This window comes from Oryctolagus cuniculus, chromosome 16 (assembly GCF_051225735.1).
Source record: "Oryctolagus cuniculus isolate XC-2025 breed Fujian yellow rabbit chromosome 16, ASM5122573v1, whole genome shotgun sequence".
Lineage (NCBI taxonomy): Eukaryota > Metazoa > Chordata > Mammalia > Lagomorpha > Leporidae > Oryctolagus > Oryctolagus cuniculus.
Window position 1 is genome coordinate 63,261,032 of NC_142882.1, and position 18,961 is coordinate 63,279,992.

General features: G+C 41.6%; 1 protein-coding gene across 4 annotated transcripts in view; it reads right to left on the minus strand.

The window, feature by feature from the left end:
- MATCAP2 (microtubule associated tyrosine carboxypeptidase 2) overlaps window positions 1–18,961 on the minus strand; it is a 41,625-nt gene that overhangs the window by 12,023 nt on the left and 10,641 nt on the right. The window contains exons 1-2 of one of the 4 annotated variants that reach the window (XM_008261647.5): window positions 16,180–16,464; window positions 7,145–7,440 (exon numbers count right to left, since the gene is read on the minus strand). In XM_008261647.5, the coding sequence (XP_008259869.1) occupies window positions 7,145–7,440; window positions 16,180–16,204 (321 nt within the window). In that variant the 5' untranslated portion in view covers window positions 16,205–16,464. Of the gene's footprint in view, window positions 1–7,144; window positions 7,840–16,179; window positions 16,465–18,961 lie in introns of those variants that run through there. The other 3 variants (XM_002713759.6, XM_008261648.5, XM_017344429.4) reach the window with 3 other exon arrangements.

Sequence of the window (18,961 nt, forward strand, 5' to 3'; positions counted from 1 at the left end):
GGAAAGAAGCTGGAAAACTCAAATATATCTTACATGAACTGTGAAACAAACTAGAAAATTCTTATATATGTCATATAAAGTCTGTAGTTTCTAGACTGTCATTGGGGTAGCAAGGATATAAGGTACAAGCTCTAGAGTTGGACACCTGAGTTGATACCCTGGCTCTGTCACTTCTGGCCGTGATACCTTGGGTGAGTCACTAAACTTGTGACTCAGTCTCCTCATTTATTAATGGGGATAATAATAACAATGTCTACTTCGTGTTTTTGATGAGGAAGTTTAACCGACTCTTGTAAAGCATGTCTGAGACATAACAAGACAACACGTGCTGACTGTCGCATTACCACCGGTGCGTGAACATTGCTGACAACTGCTGTTGATACAGACAACCTGCTTGACACAAAAACTGCAGAAAAGCTTACTTGCTACGAATTGGAACTCAACATATATATCATGTATACCAGAAGAACATAATTACTAATAAACCGAGCATGTATCATAAAGTTATCACAATAAGCAATGCCCTCAGTATGCTTTGCCTCGCTGATTTACTGAAACTGTTATTGAAAGGTTTACCCTTCAAAGTGAGGTCCAAGGGCTAGCACCTCTGGTGTGGTGTGGGAGCTGGTTCCAAACACAGAACTGAAGCCTCCTATTACCCTTATGCCTACTGAATCAGAGGGAGAGGCACAAGGAATAAGCTCCTCCCTCTACTTGTTTATCCCCCAAAGTGCGCACTGGCCTGGACAGGGCTGGGGCTACGGCCTCAAGCAGGGAACACAATCCAGGTCCCCACGTGGATAGCAGGACTCCAATTACTTGAGCCACCACCCCTGTCTCCCAGAATGTGCACTGGCTAGAAGCTGCGGCCAGGAATTGAACCAGCTGTCTTAACTGCTAGCCTAAATGCCCACTACAAGATCCCCGGGTGATTCAAGTGCACAGTAAAACATTAGAAAGGGGATAAGCATTGTGACACAACCGTTCAGATGTTGCACTGGATGCCTGAATCACATGCCAAAGTATCTGGGTCTAAATCCCTGATCTATTTTCATCCAGCTTTCTGCTAATGTGCACCCTGGGAGGCAGCAGGTGATGGCTTAACTATTTAGATGTCTGCTATCCACATGGGAGACTCAGATGGGAGTTCCAGATCATGGCTTCAGCCTGGCCCAACCATTCGTTTGGGGAATGAATCATCAGAATTATTTCTGTCACTTTGCCTTTCAAGTAAAAATACATAAGTAAATAAATAAATAAAACTTTTAAAAAATGTGAGAAGGATCTCAGGCAAATACATACTTTTGGTTTACTTGCTGATTCTGTTTACTGATCAGCAATTTGGAAATCTGACCATCATTCACGAGCCACTTCAACATCATGTGTTAAAAAACTCTCAACCGCAGTTTTCACCCAGTGGAAAACCAAATACATCAGAGACAGTAACACGATATGAAGTAGGGTGATGCTGTGGGACTAGAAGTCAGGAGACCTGGTTTTAGGTGAGCCCTTACCATTAGCTGACTGTGTGATCTTAGGCATGTCCTTTTACCTTGCTCAGGTTTTGTTTCTTCACTGGCAAAATGGAGATGAAAATCTTTGCCTACTCACCTAACCGGATTGCTGCAGGGACAAAGTGGGGAGGAGGGATGTGACTGTGCTGTGCAAACTACCTCCCCTCCGAATGCACACAGTATTTAAGCTTTTCCAGAAGATCGCTAGGTTTTAATTTTAGAAATGTAAGATATTGGTTTGCCTTCCAACTTTTTATTCAAGGTAATGTTTTCCTTACCTTACTAATTAATCCCTAATCCCAACCCTTCCTTCACTCCTCCTCTTTTCAGAAAATTATAAATAAAATCTAGAAGCCCCTCCCGCCCATATTGAATAACTCCTAGGAGATCAGACAGTCTTTTTCTGTGAGCCAGCATTTTTCAAACTGTTTTTTAAGGCAAAGAGATCTACAAGATATTTGTTAAAGGGTTCCATGGCCAAATGAGTTTGGAAAATATTGGATGAAATAAAGTTAAACAAAAGACTCTTCCCAAGCCTTTTTTGTGATACTATGTATGGTAAAACTTGGAAAAGAATATATTAATATGTGTTTTCTAACTTACATAGACCCTTTTTCTTATTTGGTGTTCTCAGAACCGTTGAAAAATGGTTACTTCAGATAATCATGGGACACACACACACACACACACACACACTGCTACTTTGAGACCCTCAGAATGGAAAGCAAACTTGTAAACACTAAATGAGTTTTTCAATTGTGGCTATTTCTCTCTGGTACCAACTAAATATATAAAGATTTTTCATGACTCAATCAAGTCATTGGGCCTCATTTAAGGTACTGTAGCCACAGACTAATGGAGACCCTAGAGCAGTGGTCACACAGTTAAATACTTTCAACTAACTGGATGCAGTAGCCACTGTGTAAAACTATTGCTTATAAGAGCAACAGAAGAACATCTTTACAGTTCAATGTTTTAAAAAGCACTGTATTGGCCAAACAAAAGATATGAGACAGGCTAATCTGGTCCCATGGGCCACAAATTTGGACCCACTGTTTATAAAGTTCCTCACTAAATTTCTAGCAAATCAGCAAAAAGACTACTCATTTATCTATGAATTCACTCATTCATTCATCTTTATGGTCACTTGCTATGTGCCAATCCCTTTACCACCATATTTTTTAGAATCTGGATCCCTGGCCTATTATTAGAATGGAGAGATGACACAGAAATAGATATGATATACTAGTACTTTTGAAGAGTTTTATAAATATTGTGAGGTCACTGAGAGAAGATAAATAGAAGTGCAGTATTAGAGGGAAGGGGGCATTCCAGGCAAAAGGGAACGCAAGTTGAGTATCACTAACACTAATCTGAAACTCTGAGCACAAATACGATGCCGCAAGTAAAAAAAATCTACACATAAAACTGGTTTATGTGCAAAAATTTTAAAAATATTGTGTGAAATTACCATCAAGCTATTTTATAAGGAGTATATTATATTATACAAATGTAGGACCCAGGAAACATTGATCTCAGACATTGAGTTTGCTTTCAATGAATGACACAGCCAGGCAAAGAAAGAAAATGTCACCTGCGTCCTTTCCTACTCCCCTGTCCTTGGTTCTCCCTGTCTGCATTTTCATTTTGTCAGGGTTGGGGGAGTCTGGATGCACACAAGGGAGAGTGGGAAAACGAGAAGGGAACATTACCAGGAAAAGATATTTATAAGCATTAACAGCTTAGTACTGACTATTCTTTCAAACCTTACAATGGAAAAAGTAGATATTCAAGCCGTTTTGTAGGAAAGACCCTGTTAAGATAAGAACCTGAGAATGTGCACATTAGTTAGCTTTCAAAAGTAAATGAACAAAGCATTTCAACAAGTCATCCAGAACACACAATCTGATTGGGGTGTTCCCAACTTTGATCGGTAAGAAAATCTGCCTTGCAATTAGGTTAAGAAATGACTCCACTTCTCCAATCTGACACACAAAGCTACCATGGAACATTCTGAGCTCCAAAGAATCTTTTAAAAAACCTTCTAACTTAAAGGTATCTGAGAGCTCTGTGATTTGCTAAGCAGAAAATCATGCCTTCAAGGGGCGGTTTAATTTGAAGAAGGCTTCTTTTTCCTGCCCTTCATTGTTTCGACAACATGAGGACTACTGCAATCTAGTACAGTTACAACTTATCCTTAAAGAAATTTTATGCCAGTATATCCTATTAGTGAAGGCAGTTTATTTCTAATTTTTTCTTATCAAAACAGGAAAAGAATACCCGTCTTGTTTTTGAGCATAGTTTATGATTTTATGTTTTCATCTATTATGTGTACATTTTAATATAACAATGAATTGCCTATTCCATTCATAATATAAACCCTAAAATCATCTTTAGAGGGCTCCATTTAAAAGTCTTTATATTATGCTAATTATTTGTCCTTAATAGAATGGGGCCCATGCCTAACAGATCTGGAAAATCTGGCAACCAACAAACGAATTTCATGACGTGGGCACCTGCTTGTTTAGTTAAATTAGGTATCAATGTTTACAAACTCAAACACTTCATATAAAAAAATCAGCTTTATAAACCCTGAAAATGAAATAACCAGGATCCAAACTGTGGTTCAAGCTAAATGCTGGTCTCCAATTTGCTACTGTGCCCAGGTGGCTACTGCAATCATTTATGACCCTGCCCAGAGCCTGTAGTCTCCTGAGTTTGTGATCCCACTGTACCATGATTACATAAAATTCATTACCCAGGAAGATAGAAATCAGAATTTCTTTCCTAATATAATGAAGTTGGTCCCTCTAGGTACTTAGAGTATCTGAACTCTATAAATGTAAATACATTGCTATGGCATAGAATGTTGTGTATTCTGTTGCTTCTATACAGAAAAAAGATAAGCTGTCAGAATCAGAATCCTTTCTTGTTCTCTATTTTAAATACCCCTGAGATTTTCCAGTAACTACAAAGTTAACCTGGAAGTATGGGACAATTAATTTGAATTAATTTTTTGAAGTGATAAAGAAAAAATTAGGACACTAAAGTTAAACAAGCATATCAATTTTTTCACTTAAATATATAATATACATAGGATATATTAACATTGGGGCAGGCATTTTGGCATAGGGAGTTAAGCTGATGCCTGCTACGCTGGCACCCATATGGGTACTGGTTTGAGTCCTGGCTGGTCCACTTCTGATCCAGCTCCCTCCTAATGGTCTGGGTAGGCAGCAGAGGATGGTCCAAGTGCTTGGGCCCCCACACCCACATGGGAAACCCAGAAGAAGCTCCTGGCTTTGGCCTGGCGCAGCCCTGGTCATTGCGGCCATTTGGGAAATGAACCAGCAGATGGAAGATTTCCCTCTCTGTCTCTTCCTCTCTCTCTCTGTAACTCTGCTTTCAAATAAATAAATACATTTTAAAAAAAAGTACACTAATATCAAATTACAACCTACCTCTTAACTAACATGGCTGTAATAGAAAAAGGCTTTTTGGAGAGACATCAAACACCTTTTGTAAAATGAACTATTTCTTGTAGTTTTCTTCCCAACAGTGCAACTATACTCGTTTGCCCATGGACATATCTGTTTATAAGAAATCAAAATACCACTTAGTGTTTTATTATTAGAAAGCTGATATGTTTGTTCTCAGCATAATTATGATTTTGTTCCAGCTGGAACCCCTGCTTGCTATGAGGTACACAGTGCTCTGCCTTTGCAGGCAATGTCTCTCCCTCCCTGGATGGTACCTTACCATGACCTCTTCTATTTAGGCCACCTTCTAGATGTCACGGTTTTTTCTGTGACTTGGGCCCGTATCGTAAGTGACGTGAATGTTCATGTGAAATCTCCCAGGAACAAGTGGCTCCTTGTGGGAGATGCCTCAGATGCCAGAGACATGGGAGGCTGCTCCTTATTTGTTCCTTTAAGTATCCATCTTGCTTGAAGACAAGCAATTTATATATTTCCATATTAAAACGAAGATGCATTGTGAAATATAATGCAAAACTCACAATTAGGATAGCATTTAATTTTAAGATAAAGCATAGATCTCTGCATACCGATTATATTACTATCAGATTATGAAACTCAGCTGGACTGTTGGCTGGGGGCTGGCGAGGCCTCAAGGGTGGAGACTGCAGACCATGAGGCTGCTTGGTCATGCCGGAAAAACCCAGGTTTCTGAGTTCTGGAGACCAGCACTGAAGCTGTTGTTTTATTAGCTTCACAGCTGGGGAGAAGGATGGATGAGGATCCTTCAAGAAGCTCACAAGAAAATAGATTTGGTAGTTTATTTTGATGCAAGGTATATTGAAACCCACGCAATATGCATTTTCCATGAATTTTTTGAGATCACTCATATGACACGATGTTACAAATCACTCAGATGCAAACAGAAATTTAAGTATGTTTTCTAGAGGCCTTGTATGAGTTTCTTTTATTTGATTAAAGTGGTTTAACCAGCAGATCCGGCACTTACTGAGAGCATTCTTACAAAAGTGGCATTTGAAGCCAGCTAGGATCGCTGGTGCTATTTAGTTTAAATTGTTCCGAGGTTACGTTTGGTCTCCTGAAGCTGGAAGTAGGGTAGAATAAAGGTGTAAAGCCACAGGCCAAGCAGCGTCAGCTCCCCATCCGTGGGGCTGCCAATGCTCCCAGACTGCCTTCAAGCGCAGGGAGCATTCGCTCTGACTGTACAGTGGGAAACCTCCTTCTTCCCTCCAAATCAAAGTGTTGAGGAATTGGGGCTGGCGCTATGGCACAGCCAGTGAAGCCGACGCCTGCAGTGCCAGCATCCCGTAATGGCACCAGTTTGAGTCCCAGCTGCTCCTCTTCTGATCCAGCTCTCTTCTATGGCCTGGGGGAGCCATGGTTTATTTCCCAAATACCCACCCCATGGCTGTGAGGCAGGGGGAGGGGTGGTGCCAAGGCTGGAAGCCAGAAATGCTATCTGGGTCACCCATGTGGCAGGAACTCAACTGCTTGGGCCACCACTGCTGCCTCCCAGGGTCTGCATTAGCAGGAAGCTGGAAACAGGAGCCAGAGCTGCATATTGAACCCAGGTACCCCGATGATGGGATGTGTACATCTTAATAGTATCTTAACCACTGGGTGAATTGTCCATCCTACAGATAATTTTCAAAATTTCATCATTTCCTCTTTAAATGACTATTTGCTGATGATCAATAATTTTAGTGAAGCATTAACAAGTTCATGGGCAAAAATCAAGCTTAAATCCCCCAGCTGTCTATAGGAGCCTAACCATGCAAGCTAATATAGCACAACAGGGAGAACCACAGATTGCTGGCTCCAAGGCAGTAAAAAAATCAATTAGAAAGCAAAAACACAGCCTGGGCTCACAACATTTGTTTGTGGGCTGGCTAATAAGCCACAAATTTGTTAACTCCTAAATGAAAGTCTGGAACCACAATCTGAAGCTTTTTCTATTTTTGAATATTACTGATATTACTTTATATTTAAATAGTAGTTTATATACAGGGATACTGCTCACCTGACTTATCATGGATCTATATACAAATAACTGGAATTTTTTTGTTTATAAGATCATAGGTTATTGTTTCAGCTACATAGAAATGAAATACCACTACTAAAGTGGCATCTTACCTGCTTAAGGAATCGGTCTGATGCATTGCTGTGCTTAGCTAACACACTTGGTAGAGCAGGATTAGCATATTCAAATTGAGGATTGTAGGTATAGTCAGACCTGAAGAATCTGAGTTTTTCTTTTTCTAAGTTGGTGGGCTTTATAGCAGTCAATATACAAAATTTCTTCCCAGAGAAATCATCGCCTTTTTCAAAGCTTCTAGACAGCTGAGGCTGCTGCTTTGGCTTTGGAAGAGTAGAGAAATAGTGCCTCTTGACTTTGCTTTTTGGTTTAGGTGGCAGTACTATGCTGCTCCCTGTAACAGAGATATCATGCATAAACTTAACAGGACTTGACACTGAACTAGTGACAAAAACAGCAGGCTGCCTCTCTAGGCAGTACCAAGTACCACTGCTCATCACAGGCACAGGGGTTTTCATCCTACGAGGATCTTTACTACGAGAAGAGCTAGGAGATTTGCTGGGCTTTCTACATCTTTTGGAGCAGGTGGAGGATGACTGTTTTTGTGAATGATGCTTTTTCTCCTCCTTGCTCTGCAGTAGGACATTATAGCTACTGGTTCCAGTTGTGAAAATATCCTTTAGAATTCCAGAGGACAAATGCGAAAGGCTTCTTTTGCTGTCAATGATCAAGGATTCTTCTGCATTTAGAACAGACTTCTTGGCAAGTTCTTGCTCAGGCCAGTGAAGTTTTTCTGTGTTAATAAATAAAATCAAAACAAAAGAATAACAAAGATAACAGATGAAGCAAATTGCTTATCATATAAAAAGTAAGCTGAAGGGTCTATAAACTTTATAATTCTGTAACAATCGTTACAAAAGACATTTTAAAGATCAAAAGGACATATTACTAAACTTTGGTCATGCCTGCTACTGTCATATCTCTTCTCTGAGGGTATATATGTTACATTATCTATAAAAATCCTCAGCTTCAAATCATTCAGATGATCAAAATCTAAAACTGATATGATGTAATACACATAAATAATCTCAATACTCCATTTCATCAGAGTGTAGATTTCACAGAAAGGATATACTTTCAATGGCATTATTAATATTAAAGTAAAACGCAAGGTACTTTCAAAAGCCAATATGATCTTGAAATTTACAACTATATATAAAGGGATCCATCAGTAAAACAAGGACAGCAATGCCTTATTTACCTCAAAAATCATTTCTAAGTGACAAAGTACTTGAATTTGTCTAAACTCTAGCTTATCTGAACAAGACTCCAGCTCAAGTCCTGTTAACAATATTTATTGAATAAATACATGAATGAATAAAAACCCTAAATATGTCATTTTCCAATCACTCTTGATAAACAGGTTACTTGCAGTTCTGGAATCATTTATATTCCTATGAGGAGATAGCTGCAGAAGTATAAAGTAGAAAGACCTAAACCAGCAGTTCCCAAGTGATGGTGATGTTAGCCTCCAGGGGACATCTGGCAATGTCTGGAGACATTCTGACTTTCACAACTACAGAGGAGTGACTGGTATGTAGTGGGGACAGGCAAGGGATGATGCTAAACATCCCTTAGCACACAGGACAGTCTCCTACAACAAACACTTATCTCAACATGTCTACAGCTCAGTAAATAGTAGTGAACAGAACAGTGGTGATTCTGTTGTAAACATTCATTTTAAAGCCCAGTGGTCATAGGGTTTAGGGCAAACAAACAGTAGTAGGTCAAAAGTGGGTAATAATCCAAATATGTAAGGTACTTAAAATCCTTTTACCTAAATTTTCTAGGCCAGCATGTGAAATTTGAATTCTGATGGCTAAAAGATAACATGAAAGTATGAACCCAGGGGAGCTATGTATCTATTATATGTACAAATTTACAGGCAGGAGCTAGATTGCACAGGGTCCTGCTGAAGGCAGATTGTTAAAAAAGAAGCTGTTTTATAAATGTCAAAGACTTAATCAGTCAAAAATACCAGGACAAATTAAAAAAAAAAAAAAAACTGTCATCACAGGCTAGTAGGGCCCGGTTTCACAGCAGTTTGGCTTGACTGCTGTCAAATGATAGTCTAGATCCTTGTCAAATGATAGTCCAAACTGGGCAGGCTAGGCAAAGGAGCTAAGGAACACCAGGACACAAGTGCAGCCCAAGAACAATGTCAGTTTCCCTAAAAAGATACAGGTTTAGGTGACAATGAAAGGAAGACTGAAATGGACACTGACAGGGAAGAGAGATAAAGATAAGGCTGTCATAGCATAGAGAAGTAGGGTAAGGACTGGGTGCAGTCAGAAAGGTAAAGGGAGGGACTCAGATTTCTCACACGTGACCATCATTATTAATGAAAAGGGAAAGAGGTGCACCAAATGAAAGCAAGCAATGGGTGAAACTAAGAATTCCTGTGTTGATGACTCATTACATGCATGTTGTGCTGATTTTTACAAACAAAACAAATATGCAATGTAAAAATGCTTTCTTGGTTCTGAAGATTTAGCAGCTTTATGACCAAAGAACAGAGCTCATAGAGTTATTTTATTTTGTTATAAAGCATCAGTGACCTACAAATTTATTATTTTGTCCCATGCCAAACAACCCATATTCTTTAGGATAGTAAAATAAAAACAAAAACAAAAACAAAAAACAAAAACAAACAAACAAAGTCCCAAACCACCTGCCAAAACACTGTGCCACTGTGCGGTGTGGAGGGTGGCAGGGTGACAGTGTGTGCCTGACAGAACTCCTCTCCCCAGGAGCTGCAGCATTTCAGTGCACTTGCTAATTATCTCCTGCGAGGTTTAGCATCCGTCCTACTGAAGCTCCATGTGCTGCTGGCGAGATCAGGAGTGTCAAGGGTACCTTTTTTAACAAATGCCAATCCTGCCAAATGCTGGATATCTCATGAAGTTCAAAGCAGGACAAGTGGTCCTTCAAGAAGGATGGATACAAATTCATCTCTGAGTTACACTGACTGCATTTCAGCTGTGTGAAAAAGTAAATCTAAAGCTTTGATTATGTAATTTTGAATACTATTGTTTATTTTGTGAAAATGACTTTTGGACATGCATAAGAAGACAATAAAAAGTGGATAAAATTGTCAGTTGTGTAAACAATCTAATAAATTCCCTGACTCTTTTTTCTGGAAAATTAAAACTTGTAAAAGCATAAACATACTTCTTTGGAGGAAGTGTGACTCACTTTTCCACCAAAATGTAATAAGGTAATTAAAAATCGTAATTTCTTATATTAAAGATATTACTGTATTATGTAACACTGTGGCTATCAGCAATCCCATAGTGAGTGAATGAAAAGAATCTGTTGATGGAAGAAAATCATTCATTGCAACCTGATTACATACACTGAGGAGAAAAGAATAAACATATACTGAGAAAAAAAGGATAAATAGCAAGATTGATACCCAGTAAATTCAAGTAGATGAATAAACTGAAGTTACCAACACAATGAAAGCTTAATATGTATCTAGAACAGGAGAAGAGGATACTAGGATTCCTGGCTTCCATTCCCAGCTCTTTCAATGACCTCTCTGTAATGTTACCCTAATCACTAAACCCATCAGTGCCTCCCATTCCTATCCCAAATAACGAGGGAGAAGGGGAACACTGCTCCCTGAACTTAACGTTTCACAAATCCAGGTGATTTGCTAATACTTAGAGAACCTGAGAACCTTGAATTACTTTACATCACAATGCAATAGGTTGCTTGCTTACGAACAAAAGAAAGAACAAAACAATCCCCAAGTTAAGATAAACACTTTAATTAATTTTATAAAGTGTTTCATCACTTAAAACAAATTAAATAATAATGGAAAGAATGAATAAATAATGTACATTCATACAACAAAATACTACACTGTAATTAAAAAATGAGTGATGTTACAAGTAACAAACAAGGTTGAATCTCAGACAATGCTGAACAAACAAAACCAGATGAAAAGAATATATACTGTATAATTTCATTTACATGTAGCTCAGAAACAGCAAAATTAATTCATGGTATTCAAAATCCCAACAGTGAATTGGTTACCTTTGAGGGAAGGGACATCATATGGGAGGGGATACCAGGGAGCCTACCAGATGCTGGGAACATTGTATGTCTCCTTTTGGGCAATGTTATATATATACAAATTCATTTCAAACCCATATACTTTGCTGTATGTAAGCTACACCTTAGTTTTGTTAACATATAAAAAAATCAAAAACTTTAGAAACATTTACTGCCTAATATATTTACATCATAACAATCGAAAAACTAAAATAACTCTAAATTCAATAATAGTTAATCAACTGTTAAGAAAAAGAGAAAAGGGTCCCATGTTGTGACATAATGGGTAAAGTTGCTGCCTGTGGCAGCAGCATCCCATATGGGTGCAGACTGGTGTCCTGGCTGCTCTACTTCCCACCCCTAATGGCCTGGGAAAAGCGATGGAATACAGACCAAGAGCCTCGGTCCTTGCCACCCACGGGGGAGACCCAGAGGAAGTTCCTGGCTTTGGCCTGGCTCAGCCCTAGTCACTGTGGCCATTTGGTAAGTGAATCAGTGTTTGGAAGATCTCTCTCTCTCTCTCTCTCTCTCTTTAACTTTGACTTTCAGATAAACAAACAAGAAGGAAAGGAGGGAGGGAGGGAGGGAGGGAGGGAGGGAGGAAAAAGAAAAGAAGAAAATCATCAGTATTATTGACTAATATTTTAGGATTTTTTTTTTTTTTTTTTTGGACAGGCAGAGTTAGATAGTGAGAAAGAGAGAGACAGAGAGAGAGAGAGAGAGAAAGGTCTTCCCTCCGTTGGTTCACCCCCCAAATGGCCGCTACAGCTGGAGCTGCCAGCTGGAGCTGCACTGATCCGAAGCCAGGAGCCAGGTGCTTCCTCCTGGTCTCCCATGGGGTGCAGGGCCCAAGCACTTGGGCCATCCTCCACTGCCCTCCCGGGCCACAGCAGAGAGCTGGACTGGAAGAGGAGCAACCGGGACAGATTCCAGCACCCCAACCGGGACTAGAAGCTGGGGTGCCAGCGCCACAGGCGGAGGATTAGCCTAGTGAGCCGCGGCGCTGGCCAGGATTCTTAAAAAATTTTAGTTAGGGGCCAGCACTGTGGCCCAGTAGGCTGTCTCCATCTGTGGTGCCAGCATCCCATATGGGCACCAGTTCGTATCCTGACTGCTCCTCTTCCGATCCAGCCCTGCTTGTGGCCTGGGAAAGCAGTAGAAGATGGCCCAAGTACTTGAGCCCCTGTACCCACATGGGAGACCAGGAGGAAGCTGCTGGCTCCTGGCTTTGGATCGGCGGAGCTCAGGCTGTTACAGCCATTTGGGGAGTGAACCAGCGGATGGAAGACCTTCCTCTCTCTCTCTCCCTCTCTCTGTCTGTAACTAACTCTGCCTCTCAAATAAATAAATAAATGAATAAAATCTTAAACAACAAATTTCGCAGCCGCAGTTGGGAGTGTTTCAGTGTTCCTCTATTAATTACATTCTTATTATGTGACACTTTTGTTTTGGGTCAGAAACTATTTTCTTTTTTAGAAATATGTAGGGTATTCTGATCGCCTTGACAATGATGGTCACGGTAAGAATGACTATTTTATATGCATCAACTAAAATGCCAGTACATGTGCCAGAAAACAAACTTCCCCATGGTTTTCTTCTTTTTTTAAAAAAGATTTTTTTTTAAAATTTATTTGAAAGAGTTACAGAGAGAGGTAGACAGAGAAAGAGGTCTTCAATCCACTAGCTCACTCCCTAATTGGCCACAACTGCCGGAGCTGAGCTGATCCAAAGTCAGGAGCCAGGAGCTTCTTCCAGGTCTCCCACCTGGGTGTAGGGGCTCAAGCACCTGGGCCATCTTCTACTGCTTTCCCAGGCCATAGCAGAGAGCTGGATCAGAAGAGGAGTAACTGGGAATATAACCAGCGCCCATATGGGATGCTGTCCCTTTGGGCTGGGGCTTTAACTCTCTGTGCCACAATGTCGGAGGCTTCTACCTAAGCAGTTTCGTCTCCTACAAAGTTCCCTTTAATCTCTCCAGCCCAGCCTCCCCTCCTTTGTCAATCCCTCTATTGTCTCTCCAGTCCAGATCGGGCTTCTCCGCACACACTGCCCTCTGAGTCTACAGAGAGCTTCCATTCTCCTCTGTTAGGTTAATACCTATCTATTCTATGAGAGCTTCGATCCCCCTGTTAGGTCAATACCTGTCTATCCTACAATTAAACAGCACTTGGGCAGGAAGTCTGACCTCCTCGTTTTAGACCCTCCTAACAGCTTTCACCTCTTTTTCAAACCACCTGTCATGCTTGCAATTTTATATCTGTTGTATGATGGTCTTCTATTACCATGTACCTCTGTGTTGGTTGCTGCTACTTACCACCCGGCTTATGAAAGGGTGGTCAGAGGGGTGGCCAAGGGAAGAGAAAAGATAGAAGATTTGGTTGCCTGCAGGTTGAGGAAAAATATCATCCCAGGAAAGTATATAAAAAAAGAAATAATTAGTGAGGTTTAATGGGAGGTGCCTACTGCTGCAGGATAAACAGGAGCTATGTGCCTGAGTGTATGCACCCTGTATGGCCTAACATCATTGACCTTAGGAAGAATTTTGCTTCCAATATTTAAAAAAATTATCCTTGTTACAAAGGTGATTCATTTCCAGATGACTCATTAATCATTTTTTATCCTACAAATAAAATAAAGCCAGTGGATCATGCATTAACATAGGCTTGAATTGTATGGTTTCTGACAGCAATGTGACTGTGTCAGCTATCTTCTTTTGTATTTGGCAAACAACAAATTTATATTCAAGTACAATGGTTTTGCCTGAATTTTTGCCTATGGTTTTCAATGGCAAAAATTATTTACACATGTGTCTGTGATAAAAACTTACGTTGAAAAGACTATTAGATAATATAATACTGACATTAAATAAGATCTTGACATTGGATTTTGTGGCCCTAATCACAGGGTGCGGTCATTGTAACAATGGGCTGGTCTCCCAGCAGCTGGGAACAGGGGCTTTGGAACAGTCTGTCTGGTCTGAATCTTGACTCCATTTATTAGAAGCTGTGACCTTGACCCAGATAATTAACTTCTCCCTGCTGTACTTTCCTTATCTGTAAAATGGGGTAATAATAATACATATCTCATAGTATTGATGTGAGGATTTTAAAAGTTAATGTACGTGAAGTGTTGAGAACAGTGCTGGCCCATTACAGGTAGCTTTATTAACTAACATTATCATTGGTATGTTTCATGTTATATTCAACTCCTTTAGAAACACCTCAAGGAATAATATGAATGGGAAATATTTGGAATCATTAAATTTGGATTTCTAAGGTAAACTTAATATGTCTATAGAGTAATTAATTCTGCATTTTAGGGTAGACATTTTAGTGGCTTTAATAAACTATCTTTTGAAAGGCTATGAGAACACAAGCCTTTTCTGATTTGATTATGTTTTTAAGCAGCATATTTAGCATATGTATCTTATGCTATTTTATTCCTACAATCAGCAGTCCCACCAGGAAGTTATATTGAGATTACCTTAAATCATGATTAATAAGCAAAAAGTAATCAAGTATTATAAAGGGAGAGATTGCATGAATCTAAAACAGTTTGTTCTACAAGTTGAGAAAAATGAACTCTTACTGAAAACAATCAAGTTCCTCTGCCTACCAGAACATGGGCAGTTAGTCAAGTACTATACGAAAGAAATGGGGAAACTATTTTGAAAGATGACCTGGTCAGTTATCTTTAAAGGGACCATAAATGTGAGGCTTGAATGCTCTCAAACGGTACCTGAATTTAATGTACTATAGATATTCACTGCCAAATTGTCTGTCTCAGGGTGTGCAACACACCAAGTTATACTGATAATTGTACTGCCACCCAATTATGGGAGGGAACTGAGGCAAGAGGAGTGGGTCTCCTATTTTATAAAACACCTCTCCTCAAACTTCCAGCTCTGCTTACCAAAATAATGCAAGAGCACTGTGTATTGCTGACCAGTTGATCAGAATGTCCCCTTTCTCATACTAATATTATCTCAATCTTATACTGTCTAGACAATGATTGCTCTGCTATGGGAGAAATTTTTTTTGATAGATGTGAATTTTAAATCAAATAACCTGTGCAGTGCTAACATTTAACTGTATTTTTCTCCAAGAAGGTGGTTCTCAAAGTCTGAGGGGGATCTTGGCACCCACCAGGGGACATCTGGGAATATTTGGACATGTCTGGTTGCCACTACTATGGGAAGTTGGGGGAGGGTACCAAATGTGAAATAAAATAGTGAACAGGATTAAGATCATAAATATTTTCACTGGAATGGAATTTAGTTCTTCAATTAAAAAACTCACAGAAAAAAAGGTCTAATAGGTACTACAATGCCTTAAAGAATTCTGGCCTTATTTTGGTATCTCCCTCTCCTAGGTTGTTCTTTGTCATGACAGTGAACCACCATGAACCGCTTCCGGTAGAAATGTTTTCATGCATGCTGAAAGATATACTAGGAAATTACTCTAGTATTAGGTAAGATTTTTTTTTAAAAAAATGGCTAATATATGTGATTATTCATAACTAAAAAAGGCAAATAAACTTTCAGATCTGGGGTTGAAACACCCACATCTAATCGGCACTATAAACTGACCTATTAATTGAAAACAACTCAAAACGTTCTCACAGTTCGAGAATTAAAACATACACCTAACGATTTTATGCCGGCAAACACTGCAGTACGGAGGTGCGTCCTTTGGCTGCGCTTTCTGAGCATTCTAGAAAATCAGAATGCCTAACTGCACACCTACTATGCTTTGACATCTAGCCCGCACAGGTGCGGGATCAGCACTCCGTCCCCTGTCATTTGCTCACCGCGTGCACTTACTGACACCAGCGACAAAAGCAAGGGGCCCTTCCTCTCCTCCCGCAGCCCGCGCGCCCCGTACCGCTCCCGCGCCGCACGCGAGTCCACAGCCCACCGTTTCCCCCCTTCGGGGCTCCAGGGGGCCCGCCCCGCCCCGCACGCGCCGCCGCGGCCCGGGGGGACGCCGGCCGCCCCGCCAGCCCCCGCACTCACCCGTCACGCGAATGGACTCCAGCATCGTCCTGCCCGGGCGCAGGGGGCGACGGCCAAGGGGCCGCCGCGCAGCCTCTAGCCTCGGGCCGGGGCCTCAGTGGCGGGGACGCTGCGGGAGAGTGATCTCGGCGACCAGGGGCGGGACAAGGCTGGAGCGGACGAGGACGCGCGGACACAGCGCTGCGAGCAGCGCTCCTCCCACCCACAGGGGCTGGAAGGTGCACACAGGGGCTCTACCGCGGTGGCCGGGCTCGGAACCGGCCGCCGTGACGTGGCCGCTCCCCCCGTTGCTAGGAAACGCTCCGCGCCGACCCAGAGCGTTTCGCTTCACTGAGGCTGCGCGCCGCTTGGGGCGCTCGTGGGGCGCAGGCCGGGCTCCCAGACTGAGCCAGGGTCCAACGGTGACTCCCGGCGTGCACAGCGCAGGTGAGTCCCGTGGGGACTTCTGGGCGGCCAGCGACAGGCGTGGGTCTCGGGCCACGGCACACGCGTTTTCACTCATTATCCAAAAGCCTTTGCCGCCATTCAAGGAGGCTTAACTTGACAGACAGGAAGTTAGGGGGCCTGATAGAGAGACAAATAGGGGCCTCTTACTGATAGGAAGGCTGGCGGACGGGTGGTGTGACACAGCCCTTGCTCCATCCTTTCCTTAACTTACGAAGTGCCTGAAGTGTAGGAGGCTCAGAGATGTTTATCAGTTAATACCCCAGCATGCTGCTCTTAATACTAAAACACATTTTAATTCATGATTGTGCAACTGCTAGGGTCTGAATGTTATTTTTCAGTTTTTTTTTCCACAAACGTGAGATAATAATCTTTTGCAATAGTCGTGGGAAATTGGAGACTATACCAGGCTATGCCAGTTTTTTTCAGAGCCTAATAGATGTAAGACTCTGAGCCAGGCTTTGAGGCCATCGGACAGTGCAGTCTAGGGGGAGCCCACAGGACGGTGCTGGCACTGACAGTCCACACAGCCACATTTTCTCTTTACCCCTCCTCGAGGCTGAGGAAGGACAGGGCAATAATTAGAGTGTGTTTTAAACTCAGGAATGAAACAGATAGTTGGATGTCAGGAGCATCACGCTCAGAATGACTTGTGAAAAACTGTGTATTTTATCATCACTTCGAACAGTGGGCATTTACCTATCACAAATAGTGGGCAAACTCATATCTGATTCTCTCAGAAAATCCCGTGAACACCATCTTCACAAAGTATCCAGATTCTAGCCACTTGCTACCACTCTGGCTCGAGCCACACCATCTCCTGTCTGGATTATAGCGGGAGCCTCCAAGATGGTCTCCCTATTTCCACCATCACCTTCTCCCTCTATCCTCAAAACTCAGTGGCCAGAGCGACCCTGTTAAGATCACGTCAGTTGTCTTCTGAAAGCCCTTCAGTGGCTTCCTTACCCGTGAAGTCCTTTATGACCTAACCACTGGCCATGTCTTTGATCTCATCTCCAGCCCCACCTCTTAGAGGCTGGCTTCTTTGATTCTCCTCAACTATGCTGGGCACTGTTTCATCTCAAGGTGGGATTTTCCTGGTCTAGAATGCTCTTCCTCAGATACCCACAGGACTAGCTCTTTCACTTTCTTCAGGACCTGATTTGAACACCGACTCTCAGTGAAGCTTTTTTCTGGCCATTATATTTAAAATTCTACTCCTGGGGCAGGTATTTAGTGCAGCAGTTAAGATTCCGCTTGGGACACCTGCATCCCATGTTGCAAGTGTCTGAGTTTGAATCCTGGTTCCACTTCTTTTTTTGTTTTTTAAGATTACTTGAAAGAGTTAAAGGGAACACACACACACACACACACACACAGAGAGAGAGAGAGAGAGAGAGAGAGAGAGAGAGAGAGAGAGAGAGAAACACTTCCATATGCTGGTTTGTTCCCCCAGATGGCCACAATGGCCAGGGCTGGGCCAGGCTGAATTCAGGAGCCAGGAGCTTCATCTGGGTCTCCCACATGGGTGGCAGGGGTCCAAACACTCAGGCCATCTTCCACTGCTTTCCCCAGGCCATTAGCTGGCTCCACTTCTGATCCAGCTTCCTGAAACTGTGCACCCTGAGAGGCAGCACACGACGGCCCAAGTACTTGGGTCCCTGCTACCCATGGGAGATCCAGACTGAGTTCTGGGCTCTTGGCTTCTGCTTGCTCCAGCCTTGGCTGTTATGGGCATCTGGAGAGTGAACCAGTGAATGGAAGATAGCTATCTTTTTGTCTCTGTCTCTCTGCTTTTCAAATAAGATGAAAATAAAAATTTTAAATTTTACTCCTGTCTCACATTTCCTATCCTCCTTCTCTGCTTACTTTTTCCATGTAGCACTTAATATTATCTATTATACATTTTACTGATGTCTTGATTACTGTCTGTCTCCACAAGTACAGTGATTCTTTTATTTGTTCACTTCTAGGTTCCCAACACCAAGAATGGAGATGGCACATAGTAGGCAGCTCAATGAATATGTGTGCAGCAGACATCAGAAAGTACATGCATTTTAATTATAACTCAATGAAAACAGAATGATAGCACATTGGGACTGTGGTTGAAGAACAAATATTTGAGCAAAGCATTTGCTCTAGAGATGAGCAACGAATTCTTTGCATTTATAAGAGCAGTGATTCTTGCAACATATGTCCTGAGGAAAAAGGCTGCACATGAACTGTTCTGTAGGTTTCCTTATATATCTAATTACAGAAACCTGCTTCCAAGTTTGCCATAAATGCTTCTATTCCCCCTCAAATTCCTACTTTTTACAGTCACTGCAGTTTGAGAGCT